This window comes from Dysidea avara, chromosome 10 (assembly GCF_963678975.1).
Source record: "Dysidea avara chromosome 10, odDysAvar1.4, whole genome shotgun sequence".
NCBI lineage: Eukaryota > Metazoa > Porifera > Demospongiae > Dictyoceratida > Dysideidae > Dysidea > Dysidea avara.
In genome coordinates this window covers 11,179,575-11,205,516 of record NC_089281.1, presented here as the reverse complement: position 1 = coordinate 11,205,516, position 25,942 = coordinate 11,179,575, and the positions used below count along the sequence as shown (strand labels likewise).

General features: G+C 37.7%; 1 protein-coding gene and 1 long non-coding RNA gene across 2 annotated transcripts; one reads left to right on the top strand and one right to left on the bottom strand.

Annotated features, from left to right (window-relative positions):
- Positions 1-714: 714 nt before the first annotated feature.
- On the bottom strand, positions 715-2,428 carry LOC136268214 (uncharacterized). The gene is made up of 3 exons (XR_010706918.1): positions 2,302-2,428; positions 2,120-2,160; positions 715-1,954 (listed from the first exon to the last, which is right to left on the bottom strand). It is a non-coding gene; the product is annotated as an uncharacterized lncRNA (long non-coding RNA).
- Positions 2,429-2,452: 24 nt separating this feature from the next.
- LOC136268213 (inositol hexakisphosphate and diphosphoinositol-pentakisphosphate kinase 2-like) lies at positions 2,453-24,643 on the top strand. Its single transcript, XM_066063492.1, has 21 exons — positions 2,453-2,629; positions 4,267-4,502; positions 7,966-8,051; positions 8,632-8,786; positions 10,535-10,687; positions 14,133-14,365; positions 14,412-14,519; positions 14,931-15,017; positions 15,242-15,317; positions 15,368-15,477; positions 15,528-15,589; positions 18,260-18,492; positions 18,603-18,712; positions 18,765-18,831; positions 18,904-19,042; positions 20,723-20,784; positions 20,835-20,920; positions 20,979-21,188; positions 23,529-23,643; positions 23,695-24,229; positions 24,283-24,643. Exons 1-21 carry the CDS (start codon positions 2,558-2,560, stop codon positions 24,465-24,467), a joined length of 3,120 nt encoding a protein of 1,039 aa, XP_065919564.1. The 5' UTR covers positions 2,453-2,557; the 3' UTR covers positions 24,468-24,643.
- Positions 24,644-25,942: the final 1,299 nt, after the last annotated feature.

Genomic DNA, 25,942 nt, shown 5'->3' with positions numbered 1-25,942 from the left:
CTGAAACAGTGAAAAGCTAGCTAAATGAGCCTTCTGAGTATACTGCTATGCATACTATCACATGCAGGATAAATAATGAATAAATGTACAGTTGACAGCAACAATGAATAAAACCATGTGGAAGAGAATTAATCTGCATATATATGCGGTTGGGAAATAATGCTTTTTCTTGGAGTGGCCTTAGTCATCCATGCTGTTGCTGCAGGCGTATAGCTATGATGAACCCATATAGGCATATTATTTATTTATTTATAACTCAGAATTGAGTATTATGTAGCTGTACTAATAGTTGTATTAAGCTGTATAGGTAAGTTGTTGACATCCAGATCAGTAGTACGGCTCTTTTAACACTTCGATTAGTCAGCATAACTTAGTGAGATAGTTTGGAGCAGCGAGAACCAGTCAACAGTACCGTGCCCTCAGTAGCTACTTGTCTGTTGGTGATGACACTGATCATAGGCATCTGTAGCGTTAAAACAAAAAAGGTTTATAGATAGAATTTCTGAGCGAATGTTACATGGTTTAGAAAATTTTGAATCAGGACGATTATCACTTCGGTTTCCACAGCTGTTGGTTAGGTTTAGTTAATGTAATTGCATGTATGTAAGTAGTTTAATACGTAGTGACTATGTGCCATGCAGCAATAGCCTTAAGGCCATCATTATTAAATTCCTTGTTTCCTGTCACCACCCACATCAATTTTTAGGTGCCCACACCAAATTTTAATTATTTGATTATCAATCACATGAATGCATTATTTCATGATAGAAGGAGGCACAGAGTGATCAAGTTTTAAAGTAAATGCATTAGCTATGCATATAAACATAGCAGAAGGGTGGAAGTCTCTTCATTCTTGTTCAACAAGGTGGATGGGTGGTACAGTCCTGGCAGCCTTCGAGATTGAGATACTGTAATAGAGCAGTCAGAGACTGAAATACCTAGAGTCAAGTGTATGGTTAACTAGACAGATACTAAAGCATGTGGGGGTGAGCCTGAGCTATGTTTTCAATTGTTTTTTCAAATATCTCTAACAGCACACACTTACAAGAAAAACTAAATGAGGACCGCCATTTGGAATCTCTACAACATGCAGCTGGAGTCTTTTCTCCTACAGCATCCTTTTCTACATCACAAGACTTCATTTCAAGTTCTTCCTGACATCAGCTATTGGGCCAACAATGCACACATCACTATACGTTGATAAGTACCTATTTGTTCTACTGACACTCTACTCCATCCCTTGTCAATGATAATTTTCCCAGCAAACATTTTTCAACACAAGACTTTGCTACTCCATCGCCCATGACTTTATCAACTCAACACATGACTTCACCACCACCAGTACTACCCACTCAATCCATGAGCAAGCACAAGGTATCACTCCATCACCACTAATATTGTCTCATCAAGAAATGACTCCATCACCTCCAACATTGTCCATTCAAAAATAACTCCATCACCACCAGCATTATTTGAACAAGAAATGACTCCATCACCACCAGCATTATTTGAACAAGAAATGACTCCATCACCACTGACCAGGGGCAGATCCAGACTTATAGAAAGGGGGGGTCAAAAATGAACTGAAGCACTACATTGTCTCTGGTTTGATAAGGTGAGACCAAAAAAAAAAAAGGTCACAGCCAGCTGACAATAGCTGCCCACCTCACCAACCACACATTTATAGCTGATAAAGTACATAAAAATCCTTAAATAGCTCACTACACACTGTTCTACTACTGTGACTGCTTTATTAGAGTGAATGCTCTATTAGAGTATCTCAATCTTGCATGGTATACTAAAAATTTTTGGAGGGGGGTTCAAGAACCCCCTTTGACCCCCCTTGTATCCGCCCCTGCCACTGACATTATCTAATCAAGAAATGACTCCATCACCACCAATATTATCTGATCAAGAAATGACTCCATCATCAAACATTATTTGATCAAGAAATCTGCATGAAGTAAAATCATTTATAATAGTATGCACCAAAGGTAGAAAAAATTGAAGTCAGAGCTTTTAGATATTCAGCAATAGGTACGTATAGGAAATTCTAGCTGCTGTTAGAATATCAATGCAAGCCCTAGTGCTGAAATAGTAGTCTGGATATTTTTAATACCTTGCTTGTCTTTCATCCTCGCTTTCATCAGGAGTCTCAGCCTCGGTCTCAGCTTAGTCTCGCGTGGCCAGACCCTTTCCGCGCAGCCGCTTATCGATTGGAAATTATAGCGCGGCGCTTATAATTTCCAATCGATAAGCGGCTGCGCGGAAAGGGTCTGGCCACGCGAGACCAGTCTCAGCTAGTCAGTCTTCTTAATCTAGACGACTCACTTCTTCTGCTGAGGCTCTCTTGTATTACTGACTGACTCAGCCGTGATCTTATAGCAGCACGTCTACTCTCTGTTCCTTTTATCACCCACGCTAATCATAAAATAAATTAGGGGCGCGCGCTATTTTCAGAAGGGATTCAGTTCATTTGAAGCCATTGCAACTGGCACTGCGTCACTGAGTATACCTACAGTTCGATCCAAATTTGAAGGACTATTTGCCTTAAAAGATGTCGAGTGGAGTCGAAGAAGAAGGGGCAGGAAAACTAGTTGTCCTGGGAGTATGTGGTATGGAAAAGAAGGTAATTAAGCGCGAGAGTAAGCGCTATACGCGACAACTGGTTCACCCAGACCCTTACTTTATGCAAAGGGTCGCCGGGGTGTCGCCAGACCAAGCGCCAGACGGTGCTGGACAGCATATAGTGTTTTTTTTTAAAGCTAAACCTAATTTAATTTATAAGACCGCAAAAAGTAGAAAAAAGCAGCTAAACCTACAGAGCCTACACAGACCTACAAAAACACCGCATGGACCGCCAGCACACACACAGCAAAACCCCCCGGACAGGGGCCTTAAGAATATAGTCCGGCTTGCGGTGGCAAAATTTAATATCGCCAGCACTGATTCGTAGCTAATACTGCAACCCAATATCAGTAGTGATGTAGTGATAAAAACAAAGCGATTACAACACCTCCGTCACGTATATTTTAAGACCGCCATCAGTGGTGCCATTAGTCTCGCGGCGCCCGACCCTAAAAAGAGGGTCTGGTGAAACTGTGTACAAAAAGTTTGGCGCTGCCGGAATGTTGGAAGCTCCAATCAGATCGCTCCATTTCAAATTGATTATGTAATGTGTACATTTCAAAAGATTCGCGGCTTACGGTTAATTACATCCGGTGACTCTGCTGCTTAAACTCATTGAGAAAACAGCCATACAATTCTGTTGGGTTCGTTTTAATGTTGAATAAATAAAGTAGCGCTATTGGTTTGGTGATGCTGTAAGCGGATCTGGTTGAACGGATGTTGTGACGTAAACAGTGCACTTACGTAACACGTAAAACGTCATCCAATAAACATTCCAGAGCTCAAACTTTTTGTACACAGTTTCACCAGACCCTCTTTTTAGGGTCGGGCGCCGCGAGACTATGGTGCCATAAATGCTATAGAATAATTTTTCCCCCGGGCTAGATGGAATCCCCTTACTACCACCCCCAGCACTGGCTGGACAGCTGGATAGAGCTAAATAGCTACGTATACAAACTCAATGCATATAGTTGCTAATTAACGTGTAGCTACGTACTACAGCTATGTGTTCCACCAAGAGTTAATAATAAGAGAGGCTCTTATTATTAACTCTTGGTTCCACTTATTTCTATTTACTGTTATCCTCATCTTAACTGAGAGTTTGGTCGTGTAGTATACTCATAGGTTGTACTGGACTGGACTAGTGAAACAGTTAAACTTCAGCTACTTTTGCAGACTCATGATCAGATGTTCATAACTTGTGTTGGGATGCATGGCACTTCCCAGTATATTTGCTACACAATATTTTTAATGGTATATCAACAAGAGCTCATAAGTGCTACAAGGCCTTCAGCACTTGCTATCACACACTGGAGATTCAGTCAAGAAATTTGAGGATTGGTTTAATTCAAACTCAGTGCCAGTCGTTTAGCTAGCAACTATACACATATTTAAAGACTGATTGGCATAGCAATATCTACAAAATAACTATGCTGGTAATTGTGTGCATCCCTTGAAAATGAACACACGTGGCAAAGTTGACTGCTCCAACTGGATATTCTTCATTTAATGTAACAATCAGTTGCCCAAATATTTTTTCTATAGAAAATATGAAGCATACGAGTCCAGCCCACTAGTCCAGTCCAGTGATCATATACAACTCAGTAAACGTATACTTGTCATGAAACTATTTTACAGGTTGATTCTCAGCCAATGAAGTCCATACTGGAGAGGTTACAACATCCCAATATAGAGATAATTGTGTTCTCTGAGTCTATGATACTGAATGATCCAATCAAAGATTGGCCAATATGTGATTGTTTGATTGCTTTCTTTTCTGTGGGATTCCCCCTTGACAAAGCTGTAAAGTATACCAAACTAAGGAAGCCACTGTTGATCAATGACTTGGAGTCTCAGTATGACCTATTGGATAGGTGTGAGTGTGTGTGCATGCGTGCGTGCGTGTTCTTGTGTGTACGTGTACAATGTGCATGTGTCATGACTGGTTTGGAAAGTAAACAAAGAAATATAGACATATGGGACTACAAAATTAAGATGATATTTAGTACATTTAGTACATTGCTATTGTTATGATCCAAAGTCATGTATGTAATTATAACACAAGTAAGAAATGAAATAAAAGTTATAAAGTGCCTATAAAATAGGACTGCAATGAATGTCAGATGGATATTTGGACGTCTTAACGAACGAATACTGAACTATTTGGTAACATTGTGATTATTGCAGAGGTGTTAGAATTGTAATTTACTAGCAAATGAATATTCGAATAGTAAATTTGATATCTGGATAAATTTGGTATCTGGACAGAACCTTAATAAATGAATATCTGGATGAATCGAACATTTGTTGTAGCCCTACTATAAAGGTAGTTGCATCATTCACAGAAAAGGAAGCTATCAAGAGTACTACTACTATTAGTGCTATAGTAACCACTATTGTCTGATCATCAGTTAGTGCAGTATAAACAGAAGCAATACAGATTAGGTATAAGTTTCAGTCAACACCTGGTACTGCTCTAATGCAATGTTGTCTTACTAGAGTGGGAGTGATTAAAAAAAATTGCTGGTTAAAGAGTGTGGCACCTGTTTTGAGTATTCATCTCGTTTGGGATGAATGGAGTGAAACAGGTGCCATACTCTTTAATTAATTAGCAAGTTTTTTAATCGCTCACACTCATGAGACGACATTGCATTTAAGCGGTACCATATATAGTATTTAGTAAACACTCTCTACATATGGCTTATTGTGAATGTAAGTACCTTGACAATGGTTATTAAATGTTGGCATGGAGTTAGTCAGCTGGTAGTTACTTATTGTATAATACAGGGGCGGATCCAGGAGCTGGAAAGGGGAGGGGCACAAACAGGCTAAGATGATGGTGAATGGGGAGAGCAGATTCTGCTAGCAATGACCACTCCTTAGTAGATTGATTTTTGTCATTATGGCCTTTGCAGATGGTAGTGATGTCTTAACTCAGAATGCACTGTAATAAGGATTTAAACTGAGATCAATAGCTTAATTGATGATAACCTAGTGTTTTGATGACATCACTGACACGCATGATTGACAGAGACCAAACAAAGTGTTTATTACATAACTGCTTCAGTACAATTTTATTTTAATTGTGGTTGACTTCTAATTGGTCTGACCCAATGACTGATCACAGCAGTCACTTAGCCACATGTGCTGGTGTTGGTAATCAATTCCTAACCACAAATGAGTTGTAGAGGTAGCTACTGTGTTCATAGATAAGTGTACTTACGCCACAGTACAAAGTTTGCAAAGGTTAGCACTTTTTGACTTTCTAACATGTAGCTAAATTTCCTAAACATCTATATTAAATTTGTCTTGTTTAATCAAATTAAAAACTGATCACTATGACAGTATTTACTCAAAGCGTTTTCCCAAATAAATAAAATTCATAGTTTTCTCTACATTAACAATGAAGCACTATTGTGTAAGGGAAATTGAATATAAACATGGATGTACTATCTCCAGATCCATAGTGCCAGGTGCCAACACGTGGATTGACTTTGCTGCTTTGTCCCATTTTCTATAGCAGGGCCACAACTGTCACCTCAATTAGCACACAAACCAGGTATAAAAATGCAATTTGTATCTAATGAACAACATTATGCTAGCTTTAAGCAGCAGTGAATAGCGTAGTAGCTTAGTCTTTGTTCAGACAGCACATGGACCATAGTCTCATTAGACACTAGCCTTTTATAGCGCACTCTATTTTTACTATATAGGGTTACTAATCACATGATCTGTGAAGGCTCGTTAATTTAAAGAGCCAAGAAGCTTCTAGTCTAAATCCAAGGAACCTGGCCTGAAATGTTGTAGATTGCTGGTAAAATCTGGACTAGTTAACAATAGATAAGATCTTATGGAAATCATGAAATCTCATTTGAAATCTTATTTAAGATTTCAAAATCTCATCCCTGGTTTTGTCGAGTTTGTTGATCCCTTGTCTGCTACTGTGGTTGAAAAGAATTTATTGCTGTCACTTTTGTGCATCAAGAGTTCGTCAAGGAGTGAGGAAGGCCAAGACGAACACCAAATATCACCATAACTTTTGAATATGGAGCAATCCACACATTTCATTTGTTAAACTCATCAAGAGAAGCTTGTTTTTAACATATGAATGAAGTACATAGCAGTTAAAATGGTAACAATAAATCCACACAGCCACACAAGACAACTACAGTAACCCTCGACGGCCCGAGGGTTAATCATGACATAGTTATGTAGTACCGTATAGCGGGTTATTTTCGAAACAGAAATTTTCGTACAAGAAGCAAAATCTGAATTTCGAAAGATTTTAATTTCGAAGAGTGCATATTTCGAAGTCCGGATGGATTTCAAATAAACAGAAATTTGTGTCACAAATTATGAAGATGCGTGAATGTTTGCCGAAAACTGACTTACTGATGGAATAATCCCCATTCCTGTGCACTGGAGAGAAGACTGAGGGAGTTTCGGGTGGAGTGTACTCACTGGCACGATCACGCTCGGTCATATAGCTAGCTCATAGTATCCTAATCACCATAGATTCTAGAGCTGACGGCATCAATTCCCATTCTGAATCACCTGTTTTATTGGTATAGTAATGATACAGTTTACCCATTATCATCAGCAATACTGATCTAAAACTCGAGGAATACACGAACGAATCGCCGAAAGTTGGACGGTTGCTTTCACTTGTGGGAATTTATTTTCGAAAAACAACTGGATGTGGAATTTATTTTCGAAGAGAAGGGCCTCTTCGAAATATCCGAAAATAAAAACCTTTTGAAAATAACCAGCTATACAGTATATATGTAAGAAGTTATGTCACTGGTTGGCAAACGTAACATGCAACTTGAATACCAGCCTGACTAAAGCAACTTTCCTTACTCACTGTTCATTGGTTAATGAAATAATTAATTGATTTGAGGCAGAACTTGCCTATAAGCTACTTGACGACTTGCCAACCTTTCAGCCAATTATTACTTTGCACAAAATACAGTGCTTGAACTTAGTGGGTCCGTTGATTCTAGGGAATTTCCTAATGTAATGGTGCATTAATTTTAAACTGTAGTGTATTACCAAATTCCATAGTGATTTGTAACCAACTAATCAACCATTTCAAACACATGTATGCACTTAATATAACATCTTTAAACAGGCTATAGGACCAGGTGTTCTCAGCACTTGTGCAGTACAGCCTTAAGTAAAATAAAATAAAACTCTGTTATGTGAGAAATATTTGACATGCCCATGATATTCCCCAAGGGTAATAATTGTAAATGTACTGTGTAATAAATTATATGCAGGTAGTAAGTAGTTTGTTGATGGCTTTGATCTGTCATGTATGTTCTTTACTTTTTGTAGACGAATTATACACAACAAACTAAAGGAAGCTGGAGTACCTGTACCGGAGTATGCTGTGTTGAATAGAAAAGAAGATGGAACCACTGGTATGTTTGTAGTGTGTGTGTGTGCGTGCGTGCGTGCGTGCGTGCGTGCGTGCGTGCGTGCGTGCGTGCGTGCGTGCGTGCGTGCGTGTGTGTGTGGATTTCTGTATATGTATAGTGTGTACTGTGTTGTGTGTGTGTTATATGTACTGTGTGTGTACAGTGTGTGTACGTACATGTGTATGTGCGTGTAGTGTGTGTTCGTGTGTACGTGTATGCGTGCATGTGTGTGTATAGGGGTGTGTGTGTGGATTTCTGTATATGTATAGTGTGTACTGTGTTGTGTGTGTGTTATATGTACTGTGTGTGTACAGTGTGTGTTCGTGTGTACGTGTATGCGTGCATGTGTGTGTATAGGGGTGTTTGCATACAAACATATGTTTTTGTAAAAATATAACTACATTGTGTGTATATATTAAATTATTGTGGTGTAAAATGTCCCTAGGATGACTTTTAAAGGTGGAATTTTGGGTGGCGCGTGAAAGTTTCACCGCAATCCCTACTTAAACGGTACGACCGTACCGTTTGAATTCTTGTGTATTCATTATATTAATATAATGATGTAGATTATGTTTTGCAATAGGTAGTGTATGGAGTGAACAAGATGATATTCTAACAATTGACTCTAAAGTGTTCCACAAGCCATTTGTGGAGAAGCCAGTATCAGCTGAAGATCATGACATTCACATCTACTTCCCTAGTGCTGTGGGTGGCGGCAGTCAACAGCTGTTCAGAAAGGTATTAATACATAAATATCCAGTGGAACCTGTCTAAGGTGCTCACCTTCGAGCCAAAATAGATGAGTGTATGTATACATACTATAGTGGACATTTAATCCCTATTTCAGTCATGGGTTTATTGACAGGCTGTATATCACAGAATTAATAAGTAAATTCTCCACTATAGTATAGCTGCAAGTATATAGGCAACCTCCCTTGTTTTGTGGCTTTTTGTTTCTGTGATCTCAACTCAAATATACTAGCAACTTGTACCCATGTGTCACACAACATCAACAGGTGGACAGTCAGCAGAGCCTTAATATTGTCAATGCTCCTCAGTGATGGTTATGAAGCACCTGTATTGATCGTCTACCACACTGTTGTGCTGCTAGAAAAATGTGTTGGACTAACTATCAATCAATGATGGATTCTGCCTTTTTGTGGTGCACTTGCTTAGTTGCTGTAAAAAAAAGTTACAGTTTTGTAATATTTCACATGCTGTGAAATTGAATGGCTTTAATACTGACACAGTTTTCAAGTAAATAGAAAATTTATATAAACTATAGACAATAAAGTTTAAACAATAGAAATCATCTTCTTATGTTCAAATTTAATCACCTTCATACTTTTGCAAGTAGAAGAAAATTTAGGTCGGATTAGGTATCAAAGAATATGAAACAAGCAGTAGAGACTGAAGTATGGTATAGGAATTAAATGTCTATCAGTATATCTGAGGGTAAAATTCCCTTGTTTCACTGGATTTTTTTATTCTTTGATCCTAATCCAACTTAAAAAATTTCTTCCACTCGTTTACTTTTTTATAGCAAAGTTTTGTGCATACAGCATCAAAAGAAAGAATAGTTCTAGTCATTCCGTACAATTTATTTTGCATCTCAGTGCTTACCTCAACAATCAATTACTGAAGACTGCAGTGGCTATTATGCTCAATTTTCAACCCATTACACAGTGATACAAATGAAGAACAGTACAAGAAGGTCTCTGTGATCACTACAGAAAGTACCAGCAATAAGCTTTATAGCTACTACCACAGCCACAGTTGCATTGCAACAGTGAATTGACACTTTGCATTATCAGCGAAAAGAACTGGGACGCAGAGGATGACAAAGGTAAATCCATGATGTGTGTGTTGTACATATTGCAGTTAGCAAAAGGCATGTCTCAGGGTGAAGAGATGTCAAACACAAAAATCAAGCCTGTAGCCTTATGTATTGTCGAGTTATACTTGGCTGAAGGAATCAGTTGAACAGAAAGTTTAAAATTCCATATAAACTTGTTGAAAGGGTTTGGGGCTGCTCTAAAGGCATTTTGGGGCTTGGTTATGCTTAACCAATACAACCAAGCTGTTTTGTAATTTATCATTGGTGAACTTCTGTACCGGCACCACATCAAAGTGGTCCACGTCTGATATAGTAGACTAGAAACGTACTGCAAAACTCATGTATATGTAGGACTGTGTACAGGCAGAACATAGCCGAATACTATGTGCCAGCTACTTTGTGCTTACTAGTATAGTTGATATGAGGCATGAAACTTGTCCAGAAAATCAATGCACTTACTTCAACTCTGTTGGAGGTGTCGTGCAAAGACTACGTGGGATAAATGTAGCTAGGCATTCAGAGATGGGCAATAAAGGTTTTACCAACTTTACTAGCTAGGACCTGACCTGGAGGGTGAATGTTGGTATAAGGTTAATTTTTTTTTTCAAATTTTGTTTGCTGTGTTATGTGCTTGTTTTATAATTGTTAGGTTAAGGATCGGTCCAGCAAATATTCTCCTGAAAGTTCCATTAGAAAAACTGGTTCATATATTTATGAAGATTTTCTATCTACTGATGGTACTGATGTGAAGGTGTATACTGTGGGTCCTGACTATGCTCATGCTGAAGCGAGAAAGTCACCAGTGAGTGTTCATTGACTTCCAATGCTATTATTCTACAAGTGTGTGTGTTATAAGTTGCATGGGAAAGGTTCAACAGAAGGTGGCATTCGAATGTACACGGTGTTATCCTAGCCCTTTAGTCTCCCATATAGCATATGTGTAATTTCCTGCATACTCTATGAAATTTTGTACAGAAGAGCATATATGACCCACTGAGTGAAAACTGGCTGTTTTTGCAAAATTCTATTTTGCAATAAAAATGTAAAATACGCATGCTAAATACTAAAAATTACACATTTTAATCGTATCTGAAACTAAGCTCTAATCAATAAAAACTTTTCATGGAGAGTAAGTGAATCTTTGTTTCATGTTCGTACAGCTTAAAGCCCACGAGTTATGGGTTTTCGTTCATGATGCAGTAGATATAAAGTTTACTTCACTTTGCCATCATCATCATTTCATTGCTGGAATGGCCTTCTTCTTTGCCTGCATGAAGACATACAGGGAAAACACTATACCTTGATCAATTTGCCAGTTTATGGTGAACAGACTGAGCCAAATCCATATGTATCTTCATAACTTGTTTCAGTTGTGAGTTATGATTGATTAACTAAGTGCCTGTAATTTTATTTGTTGTATTGTTGCTATACAAATCATATTTATTCCTGTTCCAACTGTCTAACACTATGAAACTTCGGCTGTCCACTCCTTTGGTACTATATATACATAGATGACAGAGAAGCAATAACATGGAATTTGAGGAATGTGCGAAAACAATCAGTTTTTGCTCAGCGGGTCACATATTTATTTATTTGGCTTGGGGTTTATCAATGATACACTTCCTAATGAATATGATATTCACGTTGTTATGTGTACATTCATTTGTATAAAAAAGATTGAATTTTTGTCATGGCTATATACAGGGTTTAATTGACAGTTGGCCTGTACATATGCTAACCATTATAGCAGTGCCTTTTGATGGTTTGGAAATAAAGGAGAAGTGACTACAGCGTTACAAAGCAAAATCCAGTACAAAGCAAAAACCAGTGTAAAATCATAGTCAAGATACTCTAACTGTGAAGTGAAAAGTTAAAAAAAAACGTTCCTAGGGTTTGAACCAGGAATTGCTATCATGGCTGTTCACCTTGCTTAATTTCTACCTTACGAATGAATTATACAAGTACAAAGAAAAATTTGGAATTTTTAACTAGAGTAGGGACCATAGCACATCGATAAAAAGTACTGCACGGTATTAAATCACAGTTGAATAAAAAGAAGTGTTATATCTCTACTGTGCTCAAGATACCATATATAATGGAAATGCACAGTAGGGATATAACACTTCTTATTGTTCAACTGTGATTTAATATCATGCACTACTCCAGCTTGTTTCAGTACTTTTTATCGATGTGCTATGGTCCCTACTCTAGTTGAAAATTCCAAATTTTTCTTTGTACTTGTTTGTTAACTTTTTTTTGTAAGTAATTATTATGACTGGTGAACCCACGCATACTGCATCTGAAATGGCGCCGCGCGCCCCAATTATCATCTGAAGAGTGAAGTATCCATTACGCTTCGTTGTCAGTTATATTCAACCCGTTACGCAGCATTTTCGAATCAAGAACTGATCGAAAAGTACCTCTGCACACCAAGACGCATTCCGAAAGAAATAATTCCGCGTGCCCCAGTTATATCAATTATCGTATGAAAAGTGAAGTTTCCATTACGCTTCGTTGTTGGCTGTGTTCAACCCATTACACAACAGTACGAATCAAGAACTGTTTGACAAGCACCTCTGCTATCAAAATAGCCGCTATGAAAAATACGAACGATTTCTGTTACATGAAGGGAAGCCATCACGTGCTATCGCCAAATTGACACTTTTCACTGTCAGCAAAGATGAATGGGACACAAAGGAGGACACTGGTAAGTCCATGAAGAATGCATTGTACGTACTGTGGTATGCCAAAACGCACCTGTTGGGACGGAGCGACGTCGAACAGTGAAAAAATCAAGCCCGTAGCCTTAGTCGTTATCGAGTTATGCTTGTCTGAAGGCATCAGTCAGTCAGTTACTTACTCAGTCAGTAGAAAATTCCATTAAATAATTATTTTAAAAATTCCGTAGCAACTTGTTGAAAACATTTCGGGTCGATTTGAAAGTTTGTTTGGGCTTAGTTTCACCTAACCAATACTGCCTGATCGTCGTTAGGGGAAATTGAGGCTATTTTTTGGGTGATATTAATTCGTGGGCCACACCTACTCTTTTGTGGTCCCTACTATACACTACGGTAATACACTACTACCGTAGTGTATGATAGTGCAGAATTACCTATGTCCTTCTTTGTGTCTCATTTCTTTCTCCATGCAAATTGTATGTTAGTGATTACTGGCTATCACAAGAATTGTCAATTGCAGAGACACTTCTCTTACTGTTCTTTGTTGCTTTTCTGTAATAATTCTCCTGTTGATAGTCGGTAACTTCAGACTTATCCAATATATTTGAGATATCATGTGACTGCAACTTGTGACCAATAAACAAAACATTCATCATGTAAATATACATCAACCGTTCACAGTTTGTGCTAACCTGACACGTATATATAACATGGCCAAGTTTATCACAGCTGCTGTCTTGTAACAACAGTCCTTCGCCATTTCTACCTTGTACATGTATTACATACGCAATTAAACACATGATGCAATGCTTGATTCATCAGGGATTCAGCATTAATGCGATGTGACCCTCAAAAGTAGTACAGACCTATGCCAGTGTGCAAGTAGCTACCGGAGAGTTCCAGGGCTGCAAGATTTGATGTGACTTTTAATTTTTTTTAAATCTGCCCTCTAAAAGGAGATTCCATCCAAACCATCCAAACCCCCCCCTGGCTACGCCCTTACAGTTAATTTGTACCTGTCACCATTTTTGTTGTGATATGCACTAGTTGTGAGTTATGTTGTTACCAAAAAAGTAAACAGAAAGTGTAAGCTAGAATTTTACATTTAAGTATGGATACAAAAAATAAAAAAGCTACAAATCAATGGGGATCATCTACACCTGCAGCTATTCTGGTGGACCTAAGTAAGTCATGGCTATACTATTGACAGGCTACGTGCACTAGTATAGCTTCAGCTGCAGATGATCACTTCAATGCTTCCTGTTATATACATTACAAACAATGGCTATTTCACTTTGTTTCAGCTATGTTCCACCTACTTAATTTGTGAAACTGGAAAGAAAATTAGGACTGCTTAATTGGAGTATTGAGAGCACTTGCAAGTGTTGATTAGATATCTGTATGCCCTGTTTTCTGACAGTAGTGTCAGTTTGGCAAAATGATACACCTGTATTGTACCAAGTCAGTTATAGTTAAAATGTAAATTGCTAACAGAGATCTATTCCATACGTACACGTATTTAAAGTGTTAAATTGTTTCCATTCCTGATCCTGCTTTTTTGTCTGTTAGGGACTTGATGGTAAAGTTCATAGGGACCAGTATGGAAAAGAGAAAAGATTTCCTGTCATTCTTAATGCTAATGAGAAACTGATAGCTCGGCAAGTGTGCAATGTCTTCAACCAGACCGTGTGTGGATTTGACTTACTGAGAGATGGTGGTAGATCATATGTCTGTGATGTGAATGGATTTAGTTTTGTGAAGAATTCTTCTAAATATTATGATGATTGTGCCCAGATACTAAAGTATGCCATTCATTGTATTTTGTGTATAAATCATAAAGTATTCTAGGGAGATGATATTCTCTAAACTAGCACCAGAGTTGTTCCCCACTATACTACCATCAGTTGAATATTTGGCTGAGGATGTTCCTGTACCAATACCAAGTAGTGACTCTGAGTATGCTATCTGTGTGTGCACATGCGTGCGTGCGTGTGTGTGTGTGGGTGGGTGGGTGGTGGTGTGTATATGTGCGCACATGTACATGTGTGTGTGTACATATCTGCTGGCTATAGCATAGAATACTATAAGCATCTGGATCTAAGGCTTGATTAATGATAATGTTGGCATAAAAGTTACTACATCAGCCAAACCCAAGAGGGTGATTGAGGTTCCTCAGATGCTCCCGTACTTAAGGTTTTAGTATGGTTGCTTGTTAAATACAGTTATTGACTATTTAAAGTGTTCTGATTCACTGTAGTCATTGTGATTAAGTAGTAGTTCAATTAGGATATAATAATATGTACATGTATTTGTAAGTTTCTAAAGCACAATGTAATTTAGCCTGTCCATAACTGTAATTTTGTTTAGACTGGAGTTGCGGTGTGTGGTAGCAATCATTCGTCATGGAGATCGTACTCCCAAACAGAAGATGAAGATGGTGGTCACTCAAACTCGGTTGGTATTATAAAGAACATAAAATATTTTTAGTTTGTTAAATAGCACTGTCTCTGAGAATTAAAGTATACCTGCGTAGCACTGTACAACATTATGTTAGTTCTAGTGTTGAAAAGTGGTAATGGCTGTTGTAATGCATTCGGTGATTTTTAAAGTGTATAATGGAGAGATTTGTGTAATTGTGTACATAATTACGTTAATATTATAATATTGTGTTTATTTAGATTCATCAAAATGTTTGATAAATATGATGTGAAGAAGAAGCTTAAAATAAAGCTAAAGAGTCCTGGTGAACTACAGGTATACAAGATACTATTGTCACCAGTTACTGACCTGTATTATTACTATAGGATGTACTGAATGTAACCAATGACATACTGGAAGAGGTCCATGCTAAGCCATCAATATTCAGAGCGGAATTTGTCAAAAATTTAAAACAAACACAATCAGTGTTAGAAATGTAAGTGTGTGGTTGTGCTTTTACATAGTACTTCTTGGTACGTATACCAGGTGTGGCCAATTTTCAGGAATTAAAGTGCAGTTTAAAGCTGTCAAACCTGAACCTGGTTATGGTGAGTGCCTATTCTGGTCAGTTTACATATGTGCACACATCTGTGTTCACACAAACATGCACACAACAAAATTACTGTCAAATTCATGGTATACTACAGTTATGGCATTGCTTACACACTACACACAACCTTATACCAATAAACTACACCACACATACATAGACATTACAGTACAGTATAGTAACAGAACCTCCTCCTCCCTCCACCATATACAATTACCTTGCTATTATAAATCATCATTTTATGCATTGAAAATCAGAATCGTATGTATCTTAAATCAAATCTCTAGTATTATAAAACAAGTACACAAAAAATTTGGAATTTTCAACTAGAGTAGGGACCATAGCACATCAATAAAAGTACTGAAACAAGCTGTAGTAGTGCATGATATTAATTCACAGTAAAACTATAAGAAGAAGTGTTATCTCCCTACTGTGCATTTCCATTATGGTATCTTGAGCACAGTAGGGATATAACACTTCTTATAGTTTTGTGAATTAATATCATGGACTACTCCAGCTTGTTTTAGTACTTTTTATCGATGCATTATGGTCCCTACTCTAGTTGAAAATTCCAAATTTTTCTGTATACTTGTTTGTTAACTTTTTTTGTAAATAATGTTTATGACTGGTGAACCCACGCACATCGTATCTGAAATGGCACCGCGCGCCCCAATTATCGTCTGAAAAGTGAAGTGTCCATTATGCTTCGTTGTCAGCTATGTTCGACCCGTTACACAGCATTTCGAATCAAGAACTGTTTGAAAAGCACCTCTGCAATCCATGCATAACAAAAGAAAGAAATGGTGCCATACATCCCAGTTATATCAATTATCATCTGAAAAGTGAAGTATCCATTACACTTCGTTGTCGGCTATGTTCAACCTGCTACACAGCAGTATGAATCAAGAACTGTTTGAAAAGCACCTCTGATGTCAAAATAGCCACTATGACAAATACAGACGATTTTGATTACTAAGGGAAGCCATCACGTGCTATTGACAATTGGCACTTTTCACTGTCAGCAAAGATGAATGGAACACAGAGGAGGACACTGGTAAGCCCATGAAGAATGCATTGTACATACTGCGGTATGCCAAAAAGCACCTGTCGGGCCAAAGTGACATCAAACAGTGAAAAAATCAAGCTCGTAGCCTTAGCCGTTATCGAGTTACACTTGTCTGAAGGCATCAGTCAGTTACTTACTCAGTCAGTAGAAAATTCTGTTAAATAAATCATTTAAAAGTTCCGTAGCAACTTGTTGAAAGCGTTTCGGGTTGATCTGAAAGCCTGTTTGGGCTTAGTTCCACCTAACCAATACTGCCTGATCGTTGTTAGGGGAAGTTGAGGCTGTTTTTAAGAGATATTATTTCGTGGGCCACCACTACTCCTTTGTAGTCCCTACTATACACTACTATCATACTGTATGATTAAGGAAACTCTACAGAAGCACCATCTTGAATTTCATCTTAAAATTTTGAAAATTCCTGTCAGAATAGTTTCAAGCTGTCTTCTCTTCGTCTTCTTCATGCAAAAAACAAAAATGTTTTAATTGGAGTTCCCCAAATAGAGCGTTCATTTGCAATCCACGATAATCACCAAGGATTTATTTGAAGCATTTAGCCACATAAACTTAATTAGCTTATCATCCTTACCCACATTGCTGTTTTCCTTGCAGCATCAATGATTTGTTGTAACAGTGGTGTTACTGAACAACTTACAAAAATATTAACATCTATCATTACCTATACCAGAGATTAATAGTGTGATCAAGGTAATCTAATAAAGCAGCTACCCTAATACGACAGCCATGCATGTACAATATTATAGTAGAAAAGTTGCACATGCATATCACAGCTATGCAGTAAACTATTTTTTTTTTGTTTTTTTTAATAAAGTAAATATCCTTGCAATAAAAGTAGTAAGTGAAGTAAGTGACATGGTGATATTACAACATAGTTATGTGGAAAAATAACATTGCACAAATCAACCCAACATATGGATACCATTAGGTGTCTTGTTTCATTTCTTTTATTACTTGAATTCCTACCTTAATTTTAAAGTAATAATATTTTGTAAACCAGGTGTGTGCCCACAGCCAGCCAAAGGCCAGCTGTGGGCACGCACCTGGTTTAGTGAAAATGTTTTCGTGTGTGTGCCTATCTATCTACCTATGTTTGTCTGTACGCACCCACATGAGCAAAATCATTAGTGGTAAAAGCAGCCTTTACGTAAGAAATAAAAGCAAAATGAAGTCTGTATTAACTTACCTTAATGTCAGGGATACGCCCCCTTTGAGTTGGAAAGGGGGCGTATCCCTGACATATGCGAACGAAAATGAAGAGCAGCTTTGAGGCTTTGTCAGGAGAATTTGTGGGAAAACACTGTAGTCAAACTATAAAACAGTTTAGAAGATACTTCTGTGAGTAATATGTTGTTAAAAGCGGTTTGTTTAACAAGCGCTTCCTTAGCAGTGCATAGCAACGTAATTGAAGAATTACAGAAATTTCGTGAATTATGAAATCCGAGAATTACAATAAATTATGCATTATTGCACAACATAATAAAAAATTGTAATACATAGTTGGTTAATTCCAGATGAGTTAGCTAGCTGCATGGTGCCTGTTTTTTAGAAGTGGCACAACATCAACTTGTTAATTTTGCTATTTAGGAAGAGCATTACTGATGATCCTAAAATGGGGTGGAGAACTCACTCCAGCTGGTAGACAACAAGCTGAGGAACTAGGAAAAGTGTTTCGTTGTATCTACCCAGGAGGAGCTGGGGAATATGGTTCCCTACCTGGATCAGGATTTCTACGCCTTCACAGCACCTACCGACATGACTTGAAAGTGTACGCATCTGATGAAGGAAGAGTACAAATGACTGCAGCTGCTTTTGTTAAGGTATACAATGCTAGACACTCTACACCAATGAGACTTTAATTATACGTACATGTAGACATTTGTGGCATACATAATATATTGGAGTATGATTTAATCTGCGTGTGTAATAGGGTCTAGTGGATTTGGAGGGTACCCTTGCTCCAATCCTGTTCCACATGGTAAAGCGAAACGTGGACAAACTGCTGGACAATGCTTTTATGGCTGAAGAGGCCATGACCAGGTCTGAACATCCTTGCATTTAAGACATGCCATATGATTATGAAGTTTTGCAGAGTAAAAAAGAGATTGCATGACACTATGAGAACAAGTACTTATGATGTGGATGAACTAAAAAGACAGGTATTGTTAACAAAATTTGTTGAGCATGCATAGATGTGCATAATGCCATCTTGTAATGTTATACGATTATAGCTAAGTCCTACTGAGGCACCATCTTACAATACTGCAATAGATGCCATCAAGAATCCTGTGGTTGCCTGCCAAATGTTGTTTGAAAACATTGCACTTCTCACTAAGCAAATTTCTGATTTAGAAGTTGAGAAAAAAGAAGGTATATATCAATGAATGCATGTGTACATATTATCCATATGTGTATGCTTATATGTGAGGCACCATAGCCAAATGATTATAGAGCACCAGCATAGTTCAATGCTGCTAGAAATGCTCATCACCTAGAAGAAGTATTGGAGTGCTAGAAGTATTGCTGCATGTCATTTGTTGTCTACAACATGTTCATTGCAGGGTGTAGAACAAAACTTAGTGAAAAATTCCTCAGCTTGACAACTCCATCTTTTAAATATAGAACTGTTGATGACGAGATCCTCAGCTTTATCTTGCTTAGCAATCACTGCAAGTGCCAATGTGGCTTTTTCAACACTCTTCATCTTCTGACACTTTTAAATAAAGATTCTAACATCCATTGCAGGGAGTTTGTAAAAGACGGAATAAGGAATAGCGGAATAACGGAATAACTCGCATCACAACGAACGGGCATTTATATGGCTTATGCAATGTTAGGGTGATTGTACTGTTACAGCTGTGAACTCATCCTTTGTAGATATCCTACCTTACAATGTAGGGTGATTGCGTGTACTGTTACAGCTGTGAACTACACTGCTTCGTCACTCATAGATGTCCTAGCGAAATGATTACTATACGCTCTTACTACTACTGTATGTAACTAAGCTAGAATATACAATAGTTAGCTATTAGTTTCGTTTTCGAGTCTTCATCCTTCCAGTGGAGGGATGAAACGAAACGACTGCCACGCCCCCTTTGCTCATGACGTTGGTACCATACCTAACAATACAGTACACACTTACGAAGTGCAAAATTACATTTGATTATAGCTTTTACTAGCCACTACTGTATGTAAAGTATGGTACCAATGTTGCAAGCAAAAGGGGGTGTGACAGCCGTTTCGTTTCATCCCTCCACTGGAAGGATGAAGACTTAAAACGAAACTAATAGCTAACTACTGTATATTCTAGCTGTGCTAGCGCAATGATACTTAGCTACATACAGTAGTAGTAAGAGCATATAGTAATCACTTCGTTAGGACGGCTATGAGCGACGAAGCAGTGTAGTTCACAACTGTAACAGTACACGCAATCGCCCTAACATTGTAAGGATATCTACGAAGGATGAGTTCACAGCTGTAACAGTACAATCACCCTAACATTGCATAAGCCATATAAATGCCTGTTCGTTGTGATGCGAGTTATTCCGTTATTCCGCTATTCCTTATTCCGTCTTTTACAAACTCCCTCCATTGCATATCTCCTGCAGTACATTGTATAGCACTACAAACCACATGGAAAAGTGTTGTCGAACTGGTTGAACACATAAGTTACTGGTTTAAATCCTGTTCAGCTGGAGGTGCATATATTTTCTTGTGGGCACAACAAAGTGGACTCCTGTGTGTCAAGTTAATTCTGGATAAAGTTTGGTGGCCATACTGTCCTTCTATGCAATGTGGATACAGGCATGGATAAGTGGGCTATTAAATGTTTGTTGGATTCAGTTTGTCTGTAGAGATTGTTTGCATGGTAAAGTAAGTACCAATGATCCATAAACTACAACTTGGAAGTAGCTCTTATGCTAGTCAGTACTGAAATGTATCAGATAATGCGTTGGGTTCTACTTTGCAAAAAGCAGTTGTACTTGGGTGTGATAAGTAGCTATGTTCATTGTAGTATATGTTTATTTCATTTTTGTGTAATATTTGTAGTGCACTTGTACTTATCTGAAAGTTTAAAGTTGATGCTTGCACGGTGGGAGAAACTGGAGAAGGTACTTTGAATATTAATTGTAGTTTCCAGCTGTTGAAAACATTATAATAGGATTTTAAACGTAAAGATGGCAAATTTGATATCAGTAAAATTCCAGACATTTATGACTGTATCAAATATGACATGCTACACAACAGGTATACTAACTAGACTAGTAGGTCATGTACAATACTAACATGTTCTACTATCTCATAGTCATCTTGGTCTCAAGGTAGCCTATGACTTGTATATGCAATCAGTATACCTGGCAGATCTGGTGATGCCCCAAGAGTATGGCATCACTAGTAATGAGAAAATTGAGATTGCCGTAGAAGTTTGTGAACCATTATTACAGAAGATTCACATGGACATCACTAATGCTGTGTGTAACACTGGTGCAGACATCATGCATCAACTGGATCCAAAGTAAGATACTTCTGTAATGTTTAGCTACATGGGTATAAGCCATACATAGATCAACTGCTATTGATAGCTAACTCAATGGCTGTTGACACCAATAATGAATTAACCACATAGAACAACTCACGTATCAAGCACACTATGGTTTAGTCTCATGCCCAGCCAGGCTCGCACTAATACACAAACACCGTCTGGCAACAATGCTTGAATTTCTTGGGCCCAGAAGTGTGATTCAGCCAAACTATTGGCTGGCCAATCAGAATAGAGGAGTTGCATAGTCATTTTAAAACCATTCAAGAATGGCTAGAAATAAAGTAAAACTCAGAATAGGGCATTGGCTAGATGCAATCTCTTCATTTATTGTATTACCAGAGGATAGTGTTTCATTTCTGGTGAAACGTTGAGTCATGATTCTTCGATCTTATAAGGTCAGATCAGAAAACACAACTTGACAACAAGCGTCTTAAACAACCTTGGTGAATAGCTTCTAATAATGGCTTTAAATTGTATGCTTTGTTTCCTTCCAATACATTCACGCGATTGTGCAACTCGTCGATTCTGATTGGCCAACCAATATTTTGGCTGGATTGCACTTCCAGGCCCAAACTCGAGCATTATCACCAGAAGGTGTTTGCGCATAGTGTGAGCCTGGCTGGGCACGAGACTAACTCTATGGTCTGTTTTGGGAGATTGATAATTGGTGCACAATTTCCTTCATAACACAATGTTCACTCTGTAAGATGAATAAAATTTGATTCTTAAAGGGACAAATTACTCCTCCTTTAAATATTAATATATTTTACAAAAATTACAAATGTTTAAAAATTATTCCAATAATAATTTCTCTTGGAAGTTGCAAATGCCTTATGGTACACTTTTAGTAAGTTATAAAATGACTCCATCACAAACAGATGCTGAATTGCTGATCAGAACACACAATAGTGTGTTAGGCTGCAAGCCCGTCCAGGGGCATGCAAGTGTGAGGAGCCAAGAAAATGCATTTTCACACATTCATGTCTCAGTAATAGCTAACAGAACTATCCTATATTTTTCAGGACATCTTCCGTACCAAGTATCTATCCAATCATGGGGTCAAGATACTCTAATAGAATAGTCACCACAGGATAAAAAAGCATGAAACGTCGAAAAAAACTTCCAGCATTCAAAACAGGGATCTCCATACTGAACACACAAATCCTTAACCACTGAGCTGCTGCTATTACATCTGTTCACCTACTTTATAAATGAAAATTCTAGCTAAATCTACTCAATAGTAAATTTCATAGATCTACCAATGAAAAATCAAGACACACGATAGTATGTCATGTGGCCAAGTACAACTGGTGCAGATGTATGACAGGCAAGCGTGCATTTTACTTTATTTCCCAAGCTAAATGCACTGCCTTTGTCAACCACCCCCAGCATAAGAAAGCACGAATACATTGAATGACAAATCAATGCAATGAAAGCCCAGACAACAGCGAAGCCAACCTAAAGACCACTGAATACTCATTTCCCCACTTAGAGGAGCCAGGCACTTACAAAAGATAGTATAGCTTTATGACAAATTTGGAGGGTAGTATGCAGTACATTTACAGTCCAGTTTTCATACAGATTGAATTAAGAACAAAGAAATTTTACATGCTTTTAAAAATTGCAAGAGCAATTAGTTTTCATGCCTACAGGGTGATCCTTGTGATGGAATAACTTGAAAATAGGTCTGTACATGAAGTAACTATTGTAGTGCACTATTGTAGTGCAATCCTTTTGTAGTTTGAAAATGCTGAGGATATATAAAGCAGATGTGAAAAAAATGCAATTGAGATACCCCTATAGAACAGTCACTGAGAAGTAAAAAACGTGTGGAAAAAATGTCGGAAAAAATTTCTCTAGGGTTTGAACCAGGGAGCTCCACACCTATATGCCTAACTGCTATCAGTTGCTCACCTTGCTTAATTTTCACCTTATAAATGAAAGTTTTGGTTTAGTATGCTAGAATGATAAAGTTTTATAACCTATCAGTGGTAGTTTTAGATTGTTTTAGAACTTTCTATTGCATTGTATTAGAAGTGCTCTGAAAAAAATGTGTGCTCTTTTAGAGTACTATTAGAAATAGCCTATATCAAAACATACAGTATTGTGTCATGCGGCCAAGTGCAGCCAGTGCATGGCACTGCACATTTACCTTCTATGTCCTGTTGTCTCCCCCCTTTCCACTTTCCATCGTAGGAAAGTGTTCAAACTGTAAGTATAAACAGCATATTACAACTGAGTGGAATAGAAAATGCATATAACTCCATAATGGATTGCCTATAAGCAATTACTTTTGTTGGAATGTTGCTGTAGGTATTTGTTAGGAGCAGTCACCCCCAAGAAACATGTTAGAACAAGACTCTACTTTACCAGTGAATCCAACATTCATGCTATGGTTAATAAACTGAGATATGGGAACTTGGCAGATGTATGTTGTAAACTATAGTTGTAACTTAATTGTTAAATATTCTGTTAATAGCTGGATCTTCCTGAGTGGCCAGATACAAAGAAACTACTTGACAGTGCACCAGAGTTGAACTACATGACACAAATTGTGTTTTTACTGTTTGAAAATAGCAGAGCACCAACAGATAGCAAGGATCGTTATAGAGTTGAAATTCACTTCAGTCCTGGAGCTAAGGGAAGGGAAGAGATTACTGCTGGTGGATTAAGTGCCAGCAGTCTTGGATTGGCTCATAAGAAACATAGTGTACCACTGAGAAGAATGCTGCCTAATAATGTAAAACATCGAAAAGTTTCTCATTTAGATGTGCCCACAACTGATCCAATCAAAGTTAAAAGATCAGCAAAATCATTACCTACATTGATGAGCCAAGAACAGTTAGATACTATTGTAAGACAGGTAGCATCAAAGAACAATTTCCTCGATGCTGACATTGAGGAACCAAGTAAAGACCAAAAGCCCATAAATGATGTTGTACCACAATCAGTTGCGTTTAGACCTTCTTTGCCTAGTAGTAGTAGTGATATTACTACCATCACTGAAGAACTAGGTAAGTAATACTTATAATATTTGCTTTACTATATATTGTGTGTATAATTTTAGTTAGTGTAGACCTTGCCACATCAGTGAAACCACTAAAACGTCTCTGCACAATATCATTGTCAGAGATGGAAGAATTTTTGAGTAATGATGGACTTTTGAAAGAACACCGCTCCAGCAATGCATCACATCATTCAAGTGTTGGTTCACCGCGTTCTAGTACTGGCTCAATAAATATACCTGTATAGTACTTGACCATTAACAAAATATGTAACTGCATGTATAAACTGGCACCTGAGGTGCATGCATGTATGACACGCTACTTTTCAGTTTTGTATTTCACTATAGTCACCATAATATGGAAATAAATTTATTTTGAAAAAATACATTCATGTAACTATCACTGATGACTACACAAAAATTATATATTTGGCAATTCTATAATGGTGGTCACCTTGATAATGCAGAATGGACATTATACCAAGATGTCGTCCGGTTGTGTCAACTGTTATACATCAGTTACATCAACTGGATGACAACTGCACTATAAGCTATTAACGTGCATTTTTAAAAATCTGGCTGGCACACTCAAACTATAGTCATGTTATATATTCTGTGTCACCTGATTGGTAATGAAGTTCTGTAACTTCTAGCCACAATTGCAGATACAATTATAGACATGCTATGCATATATAACTATAGCTACTGCACCAGTAACATTCATGCTGCAGTGAAAGCATCAAAACATTTGATTATACAATCAAATTTTATGCACTCATTTGCCACATGCAGTACTTGTAGGGAAAAGGCTATCTGGGTATATTTGTATGGCATCATTTCCTCATGTAAGCTCCACTATTTTTAGCACATCGTGACTACATGTGTATATGCTTAGTTAGGAATGACTACAAACCTAGGTAACAGGGTATAGGGATTAGAAGTTAAATATAGCTACTGATATACATGCATGGTTTGTGATGATTTTAAAGAGAATGTTAGAACTCTGTTGTGATTGGTATTTTGTCTGTTTGTTTTGTAAAAAATGCTATCCCACTTGGGACCTGCAAGAATTAGGCTAAAGCCTATGTATAGTGTAAACCGGCTGTGTGTATAATAATAACTATTGAGTATTGTGTATGGATGTATACAGTAGCCACTGCAGGGAAGAATATTATGCTGGCTGGAAAGAGCTTTATAGCTAAATACAGTGGCAGATTTAGGATTATTAAAAGGGGTTTCTGAAAGTTGGCATAGCTGAAACTGAAATAAGGACAGTTCACCAGCAATTTCTGAGATTTTAGAAGCTCTTCGATTGAATTTTAGGCTATTTTTTAGTTAAAAATTGCAATAAATCAAATGCTTTAAACTCTAAATACTATAGGCAAAAGTTGTGACTATATGCTGTAGCTTTGATTGCTCTATTAGAGTATAGTTACCTGACTGCTCTATTAGAGTGTCTCGATCGTTTTTTTAAAAAATGCAGTGCATGGAGGTGAAAATTAGGGTTTAATAGCTTACTGAGTTAAGTGCATTTTCGTGCATGCCACTAAACTACAGTGGTATACAGTTGTTTGCCGCTATGACAAATTGTCAAAGAACAATAATGAAGCTAGTTAGACAGCATGCCGGGTTTCTGTCGAACCCATGCATGCATCCTTATGCTGCCACTGAAATACCTAAATCATACAAAACTCATACAAAACTATGACTTTTCAGGAATTTA